The following is a 17466-nucleotide window of genomic DNA, read 5'->3' as shown; positions in this document are numbered from 1 at the left end:
GCCTACACCTGGAGAATGGAAGGAAAGCTCCACACAGGGTTCTGGTTGCATCAGACAGAAGTGAAGTTTTATTAGAGACATTTTCCTGACACAGAAGCAGCCAAGAAGCAGAGTTTGAATCTCTGGAGCAAGGGTCCCAGGTGCCAATAATTGAAGCTCCAAAGCATCCCATAGTGTGCATGGCGGGTGGGCAGGAGCCCTTCTGAGCAGGACATGGCTGGGCAGGTGGCAGCAAGAACGTTGAGGAGTGGTTAAGAGCAGCTTCCTCCTCAGGAGCACAGGGCAGGGAAGGCTTTGGGGCAGTTTCCCCTGGAGAGGTCACACAGTGCAGGGGCCTCCAGGTGTGTTCCTAGTCGAAAGATCTCCTTCCACAGCCTGCTTGGAAACAAAGCAAACATTGACTGCCCCAGCAGTGCCTCGGAGGCACAGGACCTGCAGAGAGCAAGGAAGCTGCTCCAGGGGTCCCTGAGCATCCCTAAAACACAAAGGGAAACTTCAGGCTGGTTTAGGCAGAGGTATTTGTGAGGCTCTGCAGAGCGAGAGGATGAAGAAACCAGCAGAGGGCTGAGCCCAGGGCTGGCTGCTGCGTGGGCTGGGCCCGGGGGCAGTGCTTGAGCTGAGCTGAGCTGAGCTCTGCTTGCTCCAGAGGGGAAGCTCAGAGTGTGGAAATGATTAGGGGTGGGGTGGAGAGAGCAAGGATCTGTGCAACAGCTCTCACCTTGGCTTTCACCACCGCTCCTGCAGGACTGGGACTGGGAGGATGACGAATAGGAGTGGGAACTGCTGATGCCTCCTGAGGTCCTTCCTCCGCCTCCTCCTCCTCCAATGTTACTGCAGCCACCACCACTTCCCCCTCCCATTCCTCCACTTACTCCTCCCATTCCTCCTCCTCCTCCCATTCCTCCTCCTCCCATTCCTCCTCCACCCATTCCTCCACTGCTTCCTCCTCCCATTCCACTGCCAGAGGAAATGCCACCACCTCCATAGCCACCACTCATGCCACCCCCTCCATAGCCACCACTCATGCCACCCCCTCCTCCTCCTCTTCCTCCTCCTCCAGAAGTGTAGCCACCACCTCTACCACCTCCCATGCCTCCTCCCAAGCCTCCTGATGGCATCCTGCAAAGAGAGAGAAAGGAGATAACAGAAGTTACTGAGCTGCCCTCCTGCTCTCAGCAGGTTCTGCCCCAAGCCCTGCACTGTTCTTGGCTGCTGCTCAGAGCCCAGCACAGGCAGCAGGCATCTGATGGAGCATCAGGAACCAGCTCTTCTTCCAGCTGGAGCTTGAATGCAGGAGGTTTTGCTTCCCCCCATCTGCTCAGGTATCTCTTGCCGGACCTGGCACTGCTGACCTCAGCTGCAGAGGCAGCCAGGGGAGCCTGGGCTGTGCTCTCAGGTGCCTGGCAAGTAGCAGCAGGCTCCCTGCAGAAGCAGCCCTGAAGGTTCAGAGAGCTGCAAGAGACTTTCAGGAGGTTTGAAAATCTCTGATCACTTCTCTGCCTGCAGCCTTTCTGCCTGCCCAGTTCCTGCCCTTTGCTGGAACCAGGTGGAGCTGGGCTCTGTGTGAGGCTTTCCCTGCCCAGAGCTTGCTTCACATCCTGACCTGCTCTGCCAATGAGTGTAGGGAACCTGAGGCCTGGGGGGCACGGCCAAGGCTGAGCCTGCTCTGCACACCTCAGCTGCTGATGTCTGGCACCCCTGCACCCCTGGGGCCACACCAGGCTGTGTCCTTTGGGTCACCTACACGAGATCCTGCTGCCCTTCCTCCAGCAGTGCCCTGTACTGGGCAATCTCCTGCTCCAGGCGGGTCTTGATGCCCAGCAGCATTTTGTACTCCTCGTTCTGGCTCTCCATCTCGCAGCGGATGCTGGCCAGCTCCTCCTCCAGGGGGCCGATCATGGCCTGGATCTGCTGCAGCTGCAGGTTGTAGCGCCGCTCTGTGTCGTCCAGGTTGGACTGCAGGGAATCTATCTGCAGGAGGAAAGTGAAGCAGCAGCTCAGTGGGACTGTGGCAGCTTGGATTGGTTTTGGAGGTGAGTAGGAGGTCCTCACAAGCCACAACAAAGCATCTTTGAAGATGAGAAACCCAGCAGCACCCCATCCTCTCCAGGTGGGTACTTGCAGGGTGCCAGCAGGCTGTGCCCCTGGTGGCACAAGGGAAGCAGGAGCCCCCTGGACTCACCATGCTGAGCTGTGACTGCAGCTCGATCTCCAGGCTCTGGTATTCTCGTCTCAGCTCAGAGATCTGCTGGTTGCTGGATTGGATCTCCTGGCCACTGGAGTGGACTTGTTGGTTAACCTCTTCCATCTGAAAACATCACACACAGCAGGGAGGTGTTTCAGATGGTAGGAGGAGGTCGTGAGGGCACCACAAAAGCCCTGAGCAAGCAGTGGAGCACAGGGAGGTGTGAGGGGGGCTGGCAGCTGACCCCCTTGGTGTCCTCCCATCGCTGCTGGGACAGAGATTCCCTGAGCTTTGCCACAAACCCTGGCTACTCCAGCACTGCTCCAAGTCACCTAATGGCTCTTACACAAGAGGTGGTCCCTCTGAGCCCTCTGGAGAGGTGCAGTGGCCAGGCCTCAGTGCCTTACCTTGGTCTCGTACCAGCTCTCCACCTCCTTGCGGTTGTTCTCGATCAGCCTCTCGTACTCGCAGCGCATCTCGTTCAGCTTCTCCATCAAGTTAATGCCAGGGGTGGCATTGACCTCCACGCTGACATCCCCTCCAGACTGGGTCTGCAGGCCTTGCATCTCCTGGAAAAAAACCCCAAAAGCTCCAAGAGTCAGGGAAGGAGAAGCTTTGAACAGCTCTGCTGTGAGCACAGGCTGAGGGAGCTGGGGGTGTGCAGCCTGGGGAGGAGAAGGATCCAGGGGGACCTCAGAGCTGCCTGGCAGTGCCTGAAGGGATCCTGCAGGAAGGCTGCAGAGAGACTTTTGCTGAGGGGGTCTGGAGACAGGCCCAGGGGAATGGTTTGGAGCTGAGGCAGAGCAGGGTTAGAGTGGAGCTGAGGAAGAAGTTGTTGAGTGTGAGGGTGGTGAGAGTGTGGCACAGGCTGCCCAGGGAGGCTGTGGCTGCCTCCTCCTGGGCGTGTTCCTGCCCATGGCAGGAGGTTGCAGCAGCTGAGCTCTGAGCTCCCTTCCACCCTGAGCCATTCTGGGATTCAGGAGGGGACAAAAATCCTGACACAGCTCCTGCAAAGGAGCCTCCTCTGCCCTTGGCATGAGAGGGAACAATTCTGACATTCCTAAGACCAACCCAAGCTGGGGCAAGGTGGGGGATCAAAGCCAGGCAGGGTCAGGGCAGGGCAGGGGATCAAAGCCAGGCTGGGGCAAGGTGGGGGATCAAAGCCAGGGCCCCAAATCTGGGCACTGCTCATAGAAGAAGTCCACAGGAGCTGGAGTGCTGAGGTTTCCTGAGTTAGCAGTGTGGAGGAGCTCACCTCTTCGTGGTTCTTCCTCAGGTAGATCAGTTCCTCTTTCAGGGACTCAAACTGGGTCTCCAGGTCGGACCTGGCCAGGGTCAGCTGGTCCAGCAGTGGCCGCAGGCCGTTGATGTCGCTGGCCACGCTCTGGTGCAGGCTGCACTCAGTCTCATACCTGGGGGCAGACAAGGAGGGACACTGCTGCCACACCTCTGTGCCTGCTCTCTCCTGAGCAGTTCCCATCAGCACAGCTTTGGGCTCCCATCCCATTGCTCAGTTCTGATTCTCCTTCTGTCTCCAAGAGGTTGGTTTGGTTTCAGTGGAATTTCTCTCTGGGAGATTTAGGTGGTGAGAAATCTACATGCAAGGGTGGAGAGACTCAGAAGGAAGCCTTTAGATGGCTGAAAGCTTTCAAGAGCTGTCTGGGGAAAGCTAATAATGAAAACAACCAAACAGCCACCTTCAGAATGCCCTCCCCAGCAGCTACCTCCTGGACCCACAGAGCCTGACTGGCAATAGGAGCTCCTGGGGGTGATGGGGACACAAGGTGGAATGAGACTCACTTCAGCCTGAAGTCATCCACAGTCATTCTGGTGTTGTCAATGTCAAGGAGGATCTTGTTCAGGTCCACATTTGCACCAACAATCTGGAAAGCAGAGGGCAAAAGCTCTTTGGTCAGGGCTGGCAGAGGGAGAGGGAAGAAAGCCCTCCTCAGGAACCCCTCTCGGGATGCCCACATGGCAATGCCAAGGTGCTGCAGGAGCTGGAGAGGAGCATTCAAAACACCTTGTTGGAAAGAATAACTGAAAACCCTCCTGAGATTCCAGGCAGAGTGGGGAAGCAAAGTTGCTACCAACCACATCTGTGCAGGAGATGCAGGGCCAGGGGCTGGCAGGGGACCAGAGGCAGCCCCACTGCACTTTGGGCCCTGCTGTGCACCCCCAAACAAAGCCACTGAGGGGGCCACAGCAGCACCAGGTGGGCAAGCACTGCTCAGATCTGCTGCTCAGGAGGGGTAAGCAGGCAAGAGCCCAGCACTGCAGGGAGCTCCAGAGAGCCACGCTGGGGGCACTGCCCCAACAGCAGCGGAGCCCTGTGCCAGGCGCTGCTGTGCCAGGCAGCTGCAGGGGGGCAGTGCTTGGTGAGGACCTGCTGTGGGGGGCAGGGGGCTCTGGGGGGCAGGGGGCTCTGTACCTGGCTCTGCAGCTCCTCGATGGTTCTGTAGTACTGGCTGTAGTCCCTGGCAGCCGTGGGGCCGTGGCTTTGGTACCACTCCCGGATCAGCTGCTCCAGCTGAGCGTTGTCGTCCTCCAGCCGCCGCACCTTGTCCAGGTAGGAGGCCAGGCGGTCGTTGAGGTTCTGCATGGTCAGCTTCTCGTTGGTGGAGAGCAGGCCCCCATCTTCAAACCCCCCAAAGCCACCTCCACCATAGCTGCCACCACCAAAGCTGCCACCACCAAAGCTGCCACCACCGAAGCCACCACCGCCACTCCCAAAGCCGCTAAATCCACCTCCGCTGTAGCCACCACAACCAAAGCTACCTCCACCAAGGCCAGATCCATAGCCACCTCCCATGCCAGACCCAAACCCACCCCCACCTGATCCAAACCCTCCTCCCATGCTTCCACAGCTCATTCCCCCTCCATAGCTGCCACCACTCATCCTCCCCCCGTAGCTGCTGCGGCTGATCCTTCCACAGCTGCCGCTGCTGAAGCCTCCTCCATAGCTGCTCCTGGAGATTCCTCCACCAAAGCTTCTCCCAGAGAAGCCTCCACCTCCTCCAGAGGAGGTGTATTTCCTACTCGACATGGAGGAGTATCCACCAGACCTACGAGATCCACCACCACCACCTCCACCACCACCACCTCCACCACCACCACCACCACCACCACCTCCTCCACTGCTAATCCTGGTGGTGCTGCTGCTCGAGGACTTGGTGCCACAGCTCATGGTGACAGCAGGAGAGAGTCAAACCACAACCCCAAATTTAGGAGGTGCACAGCCCTGATAAGAGTCAGGACTGCAAACCTTCCCCCCCAGCTGGCTCTCTTTATACTTGTGGCCGTGGGTGTCACCATCAGGGTGTTTCCTTCTCCCAGAGCATTTACCAACCTCCTTGTTTGTGCCAAGAATAATTTGCTGAACACTATTTTTGTGCTGCTATCTCAGGCAATCGAGCCCCTTGCTGCTTTTTGGGGCTGGGGTAAGGCTGAAGGTTTCATGTCTCTTGGCATTCTGCTCTGGGAAGAGCCTCTTTAGCCAGGGTCCTGCTGAAGCTGCTGCTGGGATAGTGTGGAACTGATGGACTTAAGTAATTCTCCCAATTCTTCCCTAAAAAACATGAACCCAGAATCTCTCCTCTTATTTCTCACCTTTATTCCTTTCCCCCCAAACCTCACATTTATTTCTCATCTTTATTCCTTCCCCCCCAAACCTCTCACATTTATTTCTCATCTTTATTCCTTCCCCCCCAAAACCTCTCACATTTATTTCTCATCTTTATTCCTTCCCTCCCAAACCTCTCACATTTATTTCTCATCTTTATTCCTTCCCTCATTAATCTCCTGTCTTTGCTGTGGGTTTTGGAGCTGCTCTTTTCAGCCTGTTGTTCCCTTTTGCTCCTTCACACTTTGTGCAGTTAAGGTCTCCTACACTGCTCAGCTCAGTGCTGGAACACTGCAGCAGGTTGCCCTGGGAGGGAGGTGAGACCCCAGCCCTGGAGATATTCAAGGTCAGGCTGGACAAGGCTGTGAGCAACCTGACCCAGTGAAGCTGTGCCTGCTGCCTGCAGGGGGCTGGCCTGGATGCCCTTTGGAGCTCCCTTCCAACCCAACCCATTCTAGGGCACTGTGATTCTCACAATTGCTGAGAGTGCAGGAGTTTGGTTAACAGAAGTGGAGAAGTTGTTTAATGGTCCAGCTCTGGATCTCTGCCCCTGCCTACAGAGGTTTTATTTATCCATGAGCCTGCCTCAGGCAGTGCTGTGGGATTCTGCCCTAAAAATCCAAATCCTTCTGTTGTGAGGAGAGGGCCAGGGCAGCACCCTGGGGAGTGGAGTCCTGGAAATCACAGAGGGAAAAAAAAACAAGCAGGGGAGTTTTGTTCTGCCCAAGAGCTGTGGGTCTGAGGCAGCAGGGAGTTGAAGGCTACTTTAAATGCATTATCAAGTCAAGTGTGGCTCAATTAGAAGCTGCATTCATGCAGACAATGCCCTGCCAAGAGCTGTGTGGGAAGCTGCCCTGTGGTTTAACAGAGAAGTGCTCAGTTTGCCTCTTGTCCCTGGGTCACCAAGCACAGGGGATGGAGTCATCACCTGCTCTGCTCTCCCTGCAGGCAGCCTCCAGCCTCTGCAACAGCCTCCTGAGAGGAAAGCTCCAACATTTCTGATCCAGCTCAGCTGGAAGCAGGCTGCTGAGACCCCAGAGGCATTCACATCACACCTGGGGCTTGCCCTGATGCCCAGAAGCTTTGGCCAAGAGGGCCCTGGAAGGGTTTCCACCTTCAGTTTGGTGCTGAAGCAGAGTCTGAGGACACAGCTCCATGTCCTGAGCTATCTGTAGGAGCCTGGGTTTGGGCAGACAGTGCCCAGGGGTTCCAAAGCCACGGAGCTGTGGTGCTGAGGGATGTGGCTTGGTGGTGACCTGGTGGTGCTGGGGTAAGACTTGGACTTGATGAGCTGAAACCAAAATGATTCTGTGGTTCTATGACTCTGTGGCTGTAGATCCCACAGGCACTGTCACCTCCCAGCCCACGCTGGTGCTGTGATGTTTGATGCCCTCTGTGCTGGCTGCAGAACAGCCTGGCAGCTCCTCAGCTCTCTGCTCACCCCAGGAGCCTGGAGGAGAAATCTGCATCTTGGTTTTTAACACAGTAGAGGTTCTGCTCCTGCAGGCAGCCAGGTCCTGCCAACAGCAGCAGAGGATCAGCATTTGTGGTGCCCATATGGGGTCCAGGCTGCCCCAGTTTGCCTGGAGGTCCATTCCCCAGTGGCAGTTCTGTCCTGGATCACTAAAGTATGTCCCTCCCCTCCCCTCCTCACTCTGTCTGCTGATCCTCCAAGGCCTGCCAGGTACTGATGGAATTTAGCAATCTGCCCTCAAACTGCCCCCAGCAATGGGGGCAGAGCTGAGGAACTGCCCTTTGCTGGCTGCTCCTTGTCTCAGCACCTGCTGCAGGCCTTGCAGAGGGTGCTGCAGGGCAGCCCTCCCCTCCCAAGGGCCACCTGCACCTGGGGGTTGGTTGTGTGCTGCTGCTGCCAGTCTCTTGTGCAGGATTCCTCTACAAACTGCATTTCTGCCCCAGCTCCTGGTCCCTGTGGGCTTCAGTTTGGGATCAGTTCTCATCTCCTGACAGAACCCAGGAGGATTCTTGTCCCTTGGTCTGGGCTGGTGCCAGGGTTGCTTTATTGCTGCTTATGTAACCTCTTTCCAAAGCTCCCTGATTTTATCTCACTGCTGGAAGGTGATGAAAGCCTCCCAGAGAGGCTTGGTGATGTGATAATTTCTTGGTGATGTGATAATCTCTCCTTGATTCCCAGCTGGAGCACGGCACTGTCACCTCAGCAGCACAAACAGTTTCTGGTCTGCTACAGGTGCTGCTCTTGCTGCTGGAAGGTGCAGCTTGGCTGCATGCAGTGTGGATTTCCTTGCCAGTGGAGTCTGCCTCTGGGCCTGGGTAAGGTCATCTGGAGACCCTTTGGCACAGGTGCCAGGAAAGGAACCAGCAGACGCCCATCTCCAGCCTGCAGCTGCTGCATGCTCACAGCTGAGCCTTGTCCCTCATGAGCTCCTGGTTCTTCCACACCACTTCCCTCTGCAGCTCCAGCAGGGCTGTGGCACCACAGAACCTGAGCAGGGCAGTGAGCTGTGGGCACCTCACCCTCTTGGGGAGCTGCATGCCCTGAGCTCCCTCCTGGCACAGCTTCAGTTATTGGTTATTAACTGTGGCATAATTCATTAATAAACTGTTCAGTATCAATTTATATTGATGTAATAATTTATTGCTAATTAGCTCTTCATAGGCAGGGCAGATCCACCCTCTGCCCAGCAGGAACTTTTCCTTTCCCAGCTCATTGAAAGAGCCTTCAGAAGCTTCTCTTCCCTGCTGCCCTCCCCCAGTGAGTCCTGTGGGTGACACCAGGGCTCTCATCGACAGAATTAGCTACAAGGACCCAGCAAATTCAGGATTTTCTCCTCCCTTTCCTGTCTTTCCAGGCTACTCAGGGATGGTTCTGAGCTGGCAGAGCACCCAGGGTGCTGGATGCCACCACTGTTACCAAACCAGAGCACAAGGAGGAGGTTTCTCACCACAGGTCCCAGCAGCAGGCAGCCTGCAGAGGATCTGAGTGTGCTGGCAGTGCCAGGAGCTCACAGTGAAGCTCAGCACATGCCACATTTCCAGCCCAGCTGACATTCCTTCCCGCTCTCTGTTGTTGTTCTGCTCCCAACCAGCTCTCTGTGGTACCTGTCAGAGAAGTGGCAGCCCAGCAGCAGGACAAAGGCAAACTGAGAGCTGCCAGAGGGCTCAGCAGTGCTGGGAGGCTTCTAGAGCAGGCTGCAGCTGCAGCCCTCAGAGCTGAGCTGGAAGAGAAGTCTCTGCACCACAAAATGAGGATATTTGCCCTCAGTTCAGGGTCACTCTGATGCTGTGCCCCAGGCAGGTGCTGGAGTTTGTTCTCTTGATCTGTCCCAGGATCTGCTCCCACTGCAGGCATTCTGGTGAGAGGTGAGGAGCTGCCCTCACCCAGCAGCTTGCTCTTCACTCCTGCTCCACCTGACAGTGTCCAAGTGCAACCACAACCATTCCCAGAGAGCTTTCCCCTCGGCCCAGCAGCAGGAAGGTCCTGCTGGGCTCTGCAGAAGAGGGACACAGGCTGCAGGGGCACCCTGCATGGGCTCTGAGTACCAGTGGGGAGGAGCTGGTCCTGCTGCCCTTAGCCTCAGCTGGGCCTAAGCAGCCCAGAGAACTTGTTGGACAAAAAGTGAAATTTAGAGGATGTCACAGGGCAAGGTGGTTGAACACCCCTGAGCCAGGGGTGAGGAGTCAGAGCCTGGAGCCTCAGCCAGCCCAAGGGTGGCTAAACCTGAGCCTGCCCTCGGGGTCCTGGCCCCTGCTGTGCTCTTTATCCAGAAAACTGCCAGCAAAAGAACCCAGCACTGACAAGTGAGTGCCCAAGCAGCTCCCCTGACCCCTCATGAAGGTGAAGAAACCCCTCTGGGAGGTTCCTGGGGGGCAGGTGGCTCTAGAAGGGTTTGTCCCTTCCCTTCCTTTCCTCCCCCAGCACTGCAGGGGAGCAGGTGCTGCGCTGTACCCACAAACAGAGCCTGAGGAGCATTTGGCAGTTACCAATAAATGCTGAATAAAAGAGACCTCAGCACAAGCAGACAGGCAGAGGCAGTTGTGCAATGCCCTCTGTGTGCCCACTGCACAAACTCCTGGCTCTGGGAGCACCCCAGTGTGGGTGCTGCTTGCCTCGTGCCTGGGGCTGTTCTGCAGCTCCTCTTCCAACACACCCTGCAAGTTCCTGCTCAGAGCCCTGAGAGGAGCAGCAGATAAGCAGCCCCATTGCAACAGGCTGTGCTCATAAAATTAAGGCTCATTCATTATGCTGATTATTGCCTGACACAAGGCATGCAAATAAAAGCCCAGGGCTCTCCTCACTGCTCCTCACCCCACTGGGGTCCTGCTCACAGCATCTCCTCAGCAGCAGGCACTGCAGGCGTTGTGCTTCTCACTCTTGCTTTGTCCCAGGGCTGGGGTTGTGGCTCTGTCCCTCCACAGCAGCTGCTTTGTGTTGTTGTCACTCTCCCAAGCCTGCCCAGGTGCAGGTTTGGTACCTACACGATGGCAGGAGGCAAGAAACACTTCAGCTGTGCCCAGGGCTTGGCAAGGAACCATCTGAACTCAGCCCTTGGCTGCCTGTGGGGAGCACTGGAGCCATGGCTAGGGGGGGATCTGTTGAAGTCTGCTGCTGCTGCTTGGTGCTTGTCACATTCTGTAACCAGTGGCAAAGGAACTTTTATTGTGGAGCTCATGTGTGACTCCCTCAGGCAGGGAGGGCTCGAAAGGTGCTGGGAGAGGAAGAAGGCAGCAGTAAAAGTGGTGACAGTGATGTGAGATTCCTCATCCTGATTGCTCAGAGACCTTTCCCTGGGTGTGGGTGATCCCAGCAGCCCCGTCCCAGCAGCCCCGTCCCAGCAGCCCCGTCCCAGCAGCTCCGTCCCAGCCTGGAAGCAGCAGCACTGCACAGCAGGGTGCCTCTCCTCCAGGGCTGGCTGGGGGATGGATTCTGCTCCTCCAGAGCTGGGGATGGATTCTGCTTCCCAGCCCAAGCTCCTCAGGGTTCCTTCTGCTTTGCCCTCCCAGGGGCTGGTGGCAGTGGGGTTCCTGCTGCCTGCCTGGCTGTGGGGCAGTAAGGCACTCAAAGTGATGCTTTTGGAAAGGGCCAGGACCAAGGGGCAAGAGGGATCAATGGTGCCCAGGTGCCAGCAGTTGTATCAGACCTCCTTAAACAGCCTGCAGGGTGTTGCTGCAGGGCCAGGGCTGTAGACCACTCTGTGCAACCCCCAGAGCTGCTGTGGGGATGCCCTTGCCGGGCTCTTGGAGGAGGTGTGAGCAGCTGAGCTGCTCTTCTGGGGATGCTTTCTTTGGACTCTTAGTTTGGCAGCCAGGGCAGAGGGGTCTGAGGACTTGGCCAGCCTGCAGGAGATGTGAAACCAACAGAGCAGAGGGGAGGGCAGGTTCAGGGACAGCTGGAGCTGGACTATGATTTGGTGCTGCAAGGGCTCTGAACATCAAGCAGGAGGTGTCCTTGCAAACCTGTCAGCTCCCCCAGCAGTGCCTCTTGGCAGGGCAGGGCAGGGATGTCAGCACATGCTGAGCCTCCTGGGCAGCTCCTCAGGCTCCCCCTGAGCCACTGACCAGGGGAAAAAGGAAAAAAATCTTCCTATTTCTTTTTTCTTTCAAACACTGAAGACATTGGCTGGGAGCCTGGCACAAGGCAGGGCAGTGAATCACTGGCACAGCTCTGCCCAGCACTCCCCAGCCCCATTCCCACGGTCTCCTCTCAGCTGCTGTTTCCCAACCCTCTGCAGTGGGTGCTGCTCCCTCCCAGCCAGCAACCAGTGGGGATAAAGCTGGGAGGGGAAGCTGGGATCTGCCTCCCTGTGCTTGTGTGTGAGGAGAGCAGTGGGTAAGGAATGAGAGTGCCCAGGTGGGATGGGAGGAGCCCTCTGAGGCACTTCCAGCTGGACCCTCCAGTAGTTCAGCTCAGCTCCTGGAAGTTCTGCTCACACAGACCCCAAGCTTGGCTCAGCCCCAGCAGCACTGAGAGGCACAGCAAGGCAGAGGGCATTCTCTGGCTGCTCAGTACCCAGCCAGGGCACAGGGGAGGGGAACCTGTCTGGAGCCAACACAAAAAGCTCCACCTCATCCCTCAGCTGCTCCTCACTGGTGGCTGTGCCCCTGCAGACCTCTTGGTGCCATGCCCAGTGGGGGCTGCTGTGTGTGCCACAGGTTGGGCTCCAGCTGTGCAAGCAGCTCAGCCTCAGTGCCCACTGCAGGCAGTTTCTGCAGACACAGCTCCCTGGCTGCAGCAGACAAGCAAAGCTTTATTAGCATTTATTTTTTGAGGTGGTTTCCCTGCCCCCCCCCCTTTTTTTTTTCTTTTCCAGAACATCATCAATCAGGGCAGAGAGAGCTCAGGAGCAGTGGTTAGGAGCAGAAGCTGAGCTGGAAGAGGCAGGCAGGGCCATGCAGAGAGCTCTGATGAGCCCCTGGTGAGTAACTTGCACAGGAGTTTGCTCTTCGTAGAGTTGTGATCAGTGTGCTTGGTGCAAAGGCCACTGGTGAGGGCCTGCAGGGAAGCTGCAGCTCTGGCAATCACTCCTCAAACTTCCTGAAACTCCCTGTTGGAAGGTGAGGGGGAGCAAGAATTCCTCTGAGGGGTATTAAAGCCTTCAGCACCTTTAAGCTTTCTGTTACTTCATAGAACCCTGGAATGGCTCAGGTTGGAAGAGACCTCAGAGGTCTCCAACCTCCCCCCCATGGGCAGGGACACCTCTCAACTTTGGCATCCAGGGATGGGAGAGAGCCCTTCCAGAGTCTCTCCCTTCCTCTTCATCACTTCCAGTCTGAGGTGCTGGCAGGGACTGGAGCCTTACCCATTCTCATGGTTTTGATGGCCTCAGACACCTCGCCCATGGTTGCTCCTCTCTCCAGGGTTTTGTTCCCTTCCAGGCACAGCTTTGTCCTTTCAGCCCCTCCTGGAACCACAGCCATGGACATGGAGAAGACTTTCTGCTCACTGTCCATCTTTTCCTGACTCAGGAGTCTGCAGCTAACACCTCTGGATTTGAAATGTCTGAAGTGTTCCAACTGCTTTGCCCTGCTTGAGCCATTCCCCCCTCAGATCCAGACTCATTTCCAGCAGCTGGCTCCACTCCAGAGCTTTGGACCTCTCTAGATCCCTGCATGCTTTGGAGTGGACATTGTCCCTCCTTTCCCCCTTCCATTTCCTCTTCCTCCACCTTCCCAACAGCCTCTTCCTCTAGCAGCTGGTGAGAGGTCACTGCCCTGCTACTGGGTGAGGAGAGTGTCAGGGTCACCTCAAACCATGATTGGGAGAAAAGCAGCAGAGCATCTCCAGCTTGCCAAGCAAGGAAGGCAGCTGTGGGGTCCCTCCTGCTCCTCAGGGAGGAAGGGCAAAGGGAGGATGCAGCCCTTGACCCCCACTCTTACCTTGGCTCTCATGGGAGCTGCCAGACTGGGAAGATGAAGAGTGGGAGAGGCAGGATTTGCCTCCTCCTCCTCCACTGCCACCTCCTCCACCTGAAGCTTTCCCACAGGTTCCACCTCCTGTTCCTCCTCCACCTCCAGATGAGGAAGTTCTTCCATAGGATCCTCCCATTTTCCCTCCACTGCTTCCTCCACCTGAGGACCAACCACTTCCTCCTCCACTGCTTCCTCTTCCAGAGGACCAGCTGCTTCCTCCATGACCTCCTCCTCCTCCTGAAGATCCACCACCAGCTCCTCCCTGCGAGGTGCTGCAGGGAGGGAAGGGAATGTTTGTGTGAGGTCCAGAGCAACACAGCCAGGAGCTGGCATCCTCTTGGCTGCATCAAGGCCACCCTCTGACTCCCTCTGAGCTGCTTGGAGGACCAAGAAGGTGCCATGGAGTGAAACATGACCCAAAGAAGTGGCTTTAAACTGCCCTAGGAAAGGACAGAGACAGGGCATGGCTTTAGGAGCCTTTCAAAGCCTGTAACTTGAGGAGGTAGAAAAGTCACCTCCTGCCCTTGGGAACTGCTCCCTGCTCATGCTGCTGAGAAATGGCCAACCATAGCTTGAGAAACTTTTCATGGATGTCCAGAATGGCTCAGGGTAGAAGGGAGCTCAGAGTTCATCTGCTCCAACCTCCCCTACATGCCCAAGGACACCTCTCAGCTAGACTCAGCTGCTCAAGGCCTCAGGAGGCAGCCACAGACTCTCAGCACCCTCACACTCAACAACTTCTTCCTCAGCTCCACTCTAACCCTGCTCTGCCTCAGCTCCAAACCATTCCCCCTGGGCCTGTCTCCAGATCCCCTCAGCAAAAGTCTCTCTGCAGCCTTCCTGCAGGATCCCTTCAGGCACTGGCAGGCAGCTCTGAGGTCCCCCTGGAGCCTTCTCCTCCCCAGGCTGCTCACCCCCAGCTCCCTCAGCCTGTGCTCACAGCAGAGCTGCTCCAGCCCTGGCATCATCTTTGTGGCCTCCTCTGGCCTCACTCCACAGCTCTGTGTCCTTCCCAGTGTCACCTACACGATGTCCTGCTGGCCCTCCTGCAGCAGGGCCCTGTACTGGGCAATCTCCTGCTCCAGGCGGCTCTTGATGCCCAGCAGCATTTTGTACTCCTCGTTCTGGCTCTCCATCTCGCAGCGGATGCTGGCCAGCTCCTCCTCCAGGGGGCAGATCGTGGCCTGGATCTGCTGCAGCTGCAGGTTGTAGCGATGCTCTGTGTCGTCCAGGTTGGACTGCAGGGCCTCTCTCTGCAGGTGGAAAGCAAAGCACCACCTCGGTGGGACTGGGCAGGATTGGGTCCTTCTTCTGTCCCGAATGAGAAAGGCTGCAGCAGTGTCAGGTGCCCCAAGCACCACCATGCACAGAGAGCAGCCTCAGCTGTCCTCCTGTGCCCCCAGCCCCCCAGAGCAGCCTCCTGTGCCTGCCAGGGGAGCAGCAGCAGCTGTCACCTACCCTGCTGATGTGTGACTGCAGCTCGATTTCCAGGCTCTGGTACTGACGTCTCAGCTCAGAGATCTGCTGGTTGCTGGATTCCACCTCCTGCCCACTGAGGTGAACCTGCTCACTCACTTCCTTCATCTGGAACACCAACACCCAGGGTTGCACCTTGGGAGTTACCTTCCAGTGGTCTCTCAGGGAAGATCTGACCACACCAGGGGTGCAGCAGGGCCCTTGCCATATGGGGGTTGTCTAAACCTGCTCCTGTGGCTCTGCCAGCACAGCTCAAGCCCAGCTGTGATGTGCTCTCATCAGAGGGATTCTACCCCTCTGTGCTCACAGGAAACCACAGAATGGGATGGGCTGGGTTGGAAAGGCCCTTGGAGATCATCTGGTTCCAATGCCATGTGGCAGCCCAGCATCATCCACCTGCAGGATGCCCTCCCCAGCAGCACGTGGGGGTGCAGGCTGCCCCCTCTCACCTTGACCTCATACCACTTCTCCACCTCCTCCCGGTTCCTCTGGATGATGGTTTCATATTCCTGCCTCATGTCGTTCAGCTTCTGCAGCAGGTCCTCTCCTGGAGCAGCATTCACCTCCACATTCACATCCCCTCCACTCTGCCCTTGCAGTGACTTCAGCTCCTGCAGGCCCAAGGCACACAAACAAAAATGGGGACCTGGCTTTGCCAGAGGGCTTTGGGGTCACCTGGCCTGCTGTGACCACAGAGCCCAGCCTGGGTCCTTCCAGCCACAGCTGTGTCTCTGCTGCTGCTTCTCTGGCTGCAGTTATCTGCCCTTGACTTCCCCTCTCTGCTTGCTGAGGGGACCTGTGCTCAGAGGTGTCCTGGAACCCCTGGGTGCAGCACTCAGCCTGTCCTGGGGGTCCCTGGCCTGGCTGCCAGAGCAGAAGTGCTCAGTGCAGGGGGACCTGCCCCCAGGAGCTGGCTCTTACCTCTTCGTGGTTCTTCTTGAGGTCAATCATCTCCACCTTCAGGGACTCAAACTGCATCTCCAGGTCAGACTTGCTCAGAGTCAGGCTGTCCAGCAAGGGTCTCAGGCTGTTGATGTCACCCTCCACATTCTGCCTCAGGCCATACTCTGTCTCAAACCTGTGCCAGGGGCAGAGCAGAGAGGTCAGCCCTGGCCTGGGGACTTCGAAGCAGGAGCAAGGAAGTCAGTGCCTGGAAAAGAGGGAGCTGAGCTTACTTGATCCTGAAGTCTTCTGCAGTCATCCTGGTGTTGTCCAGGTCCAGCAGCACCCTGTTGGTTTCCACAGCTGCAGTCATGATCTGGAATTAAATTCAAGAGGCTGAGGAGAACCTCCTTGGGAACCTCTCAGGTTTGCTCTGGGGGTGTGCACCAGGGGGGCTGCCCTGTCCCCACACCTCTAATTGGAGTCAGCTGGGGGCTGGGCAGAAGCCCAAGATCAGTCTCGGAGAGGCACTGAGTGAGTTCAGAACCATTCCTGCCTCAACCATTTCATTCAGTCCCAAGAAGTCTGTCCCTGCTTGGACTTCTAGGACAGACCAAGCCCTACCTGGTGCTGAAGCTCCCCAATTTTCTCATAGTAGTGGCTGTAGTCCTTTGGACTGGCAGGAGCCTGCTTCTGATACCAGTCCCTGATCAGCTGCTCCAGCTGAGCGTTCTCTCTCTCCAGGCTCCTGACTGTGTCCATGTAGGAGGCCAGGCGCTCGTTGAGGCTCTGCATGGTCAGCTTCTCATCGCTGGAGAGGATCCCCACAGCAAAGCCACCTGCCCCAAAGCTGCCTCCATAGCCACCAGCTGAGCCAAAGCTGCCCCCCATGCTGCCACAGCTCATTGCCCCTCTGTACCCAGCGCTGCCCAGCCCCCCTCCATAGCAGCCGCTGCTCACTGCCCCTCCGTAGCTGCTGTGCCGCATCCTGCCGTAGCTGCCTCCTCCTCCTCCATAGCAGCTCCTGGAGCTTCCTCCACCACAACTGCTGACTGAAAACCTGCCACCACCACTTGTCCTAGAGGAGATCCTTCTTGAGGAGACAGAGGTGAAGGTGCTGCTCCCTCCACCACCCCCACTGCTGGCACTGCCCCTGGAGCTCTGCCTGGTGCTGCAGCTCATGGTGGCAGCAGATGGCTCAAGCCCAAAGCTGGTCCTGCAGTCACTGAGGAATCATAGCCCCAGCTCCCACCCAGCCTGGCCTGCATTTATAGCTCCTGCAGTGGGTGTCTCCCTCGGGCAGCTCCTTCTTTCCATGCTGTTTGCAAGCCCTGGGTCCCCTGCCAAGGGTAATTTGCCCAGGGGAGAGGGCTGGCAGTGGCAGGAAGCTTAACCTCTCCTCAGAGCCCGGTGCCCGTTTGTTTACCCACACAAAACATGCTGATTGCTGCTGGGTGGCTCTGGCCTAGGTAGATCTCTGCTGTGATCTACTCCACTGGCTTGCAGGCATCTGAATGAGCCTCGTCCCACTCAGCCCAGCCTGCTCAGCTCTGTGGCAGCACAAGAACAAAGCTGTGATGGGAGAGCAGCAAACAGTGCTGTCCCTTGAGGCTGCCATCCCTCAGCTCCCTCCCTGGTTAGATCCTCATCAAACAGTCCCAAGCTGATTGTTCTCTGCACGAGGCCAGGCTGACATCTCTGTCATCCCTCATAAAAACCCAGGGCAGGTTGGCAAACCCCCATGTGGCAGGGACTGGCTCCATCACACGTCCCCAATTATGGTTTATAAGGAACCAATTAATGCTGATGAATTGTCTGAGCACAAGTGGAAAACAGCTCCAGGTGAGGAGGTGAGGGAAGGAGGCTGACAGGGAATGACCTCTTGGGCTTGGGCCAGATGCACTTAGAGGGTGGT

The 17466-nt window shown here is 57.0% G+C and overlaps 2 protein-coding genes across 2 annotated transcripts; both read right to left on the bottom strand.

Annotated features, from left to right (window-relative positions):
- Nucleotides 1-349: 349 nt before the first annotated feature.
- LOC128978854 (keratin, type I cytoskeletal 10-like) lies at nt 350-5372 on the bottom strand. Its single transcript, XM_054396883.1, has 8 exons — nt 4617-5372; nt 3986-4068; nt 3441-3597; nt 2593-2754; nt 2183-2308; nt 1745-1971; nt 719-1119; nt 350-375 (listed from the first exon to the last, which is right to left on the bottom strand). Exons 1-8 carry the CDS (start codon nt 5370-5372, stop codon nt 350-352), a joined length of 1938 nt encoding a protein of 645 aa, XP_054252858.1.
- Nucleotides 5373-12302: 6930 nt separating this feature from the next.
- On the bottom strand, nt 12303-16733 carry LOC128978864 (keratin, type I cytoskeletal 9-like). Its single transcript, XM_054396894.1, has 9 exons — nt 16176-16733; nt 15845-15927; nt 15591-15747; nt 15119-15280; nt 14648-14777; nt 14220-14442; nt 13161-13465; nt 12584-12685; nt 12303-12328 (listed from the first exon to the last, which is right to left on the bottom strand). The coding sequence occupies exons 1-9, from the start codon at nt 16731-16733 to the stop codon at nt 12303-12305; spliced, it is 1746 nt and encodes a 581-aa protein (XP_054252869.1).
- Between the last annotated feature and the right edge of the window lie 733 nt (nt 16734-17466).

This window comes from Indicator indicator, chromosome 39 (assembly GCF_027791375.1).
Source record: "Indicator indicator isolate 239-I01 chromosome 39, UM_Iind_1.1, whole genome shotgun sequence".
In the NCBI taxonomy this organism is placed as follows: Eukaryota; Metazoa; Chordata; class Aves; order Piciformes; family Indicatoridae; genus Indicator; species Indicator indicator.
The sequence above is the reverse complement of the archived record's forward strand: the minus strand, read 5'-3'. Positions and strand labels throughout refer to the sequence as shown.

Coding starts and splice junctions, on each gene's coding strand:
- LOC128978864 (XM_054396894.1), bottom strand. CDS start 16,733: ATGAGCTGCAGCACCAGGCAGAGCTCCAGGGGCAGTGCCAGCAGTGGG. Junction 13,466..14,219: donor GAGGGCCAGCAGGACATCGT/GTAGGTGACACT, acceptor CCCTCCCTGCAG/CACCTCGCAGGGAGGAGCTG. Junction 12,686..13,160: donor CAGCTCCCATGAGAGCCAAG/GTAAGAGTGGGG, acceptor CTGTGGTTCCAG/GAGGGGCTGAAAGGACAAAG.
- LOC128978854 (XM_054396883.1), bottom strand. CDS start 5,372: ATGAGCTGTGGCACCAAGTCCTCGAGCAGCAGCACCACCAGGATTAGC. Junction 2,309..2,592: donor AGAGCTGGTACGAGACCAAG/GTAAGGCACTGA, acceptor TGATGTTTTCAG/ATGGAAGAGGTTAACCAACA. Junction 1,120..1,744: donor GAAGGGCAGCAGGATCTCGT/GTAGGTGACCCA, acceptor CTCTCTTTGCAG/GATGCCATCAGGAGGCTTGG.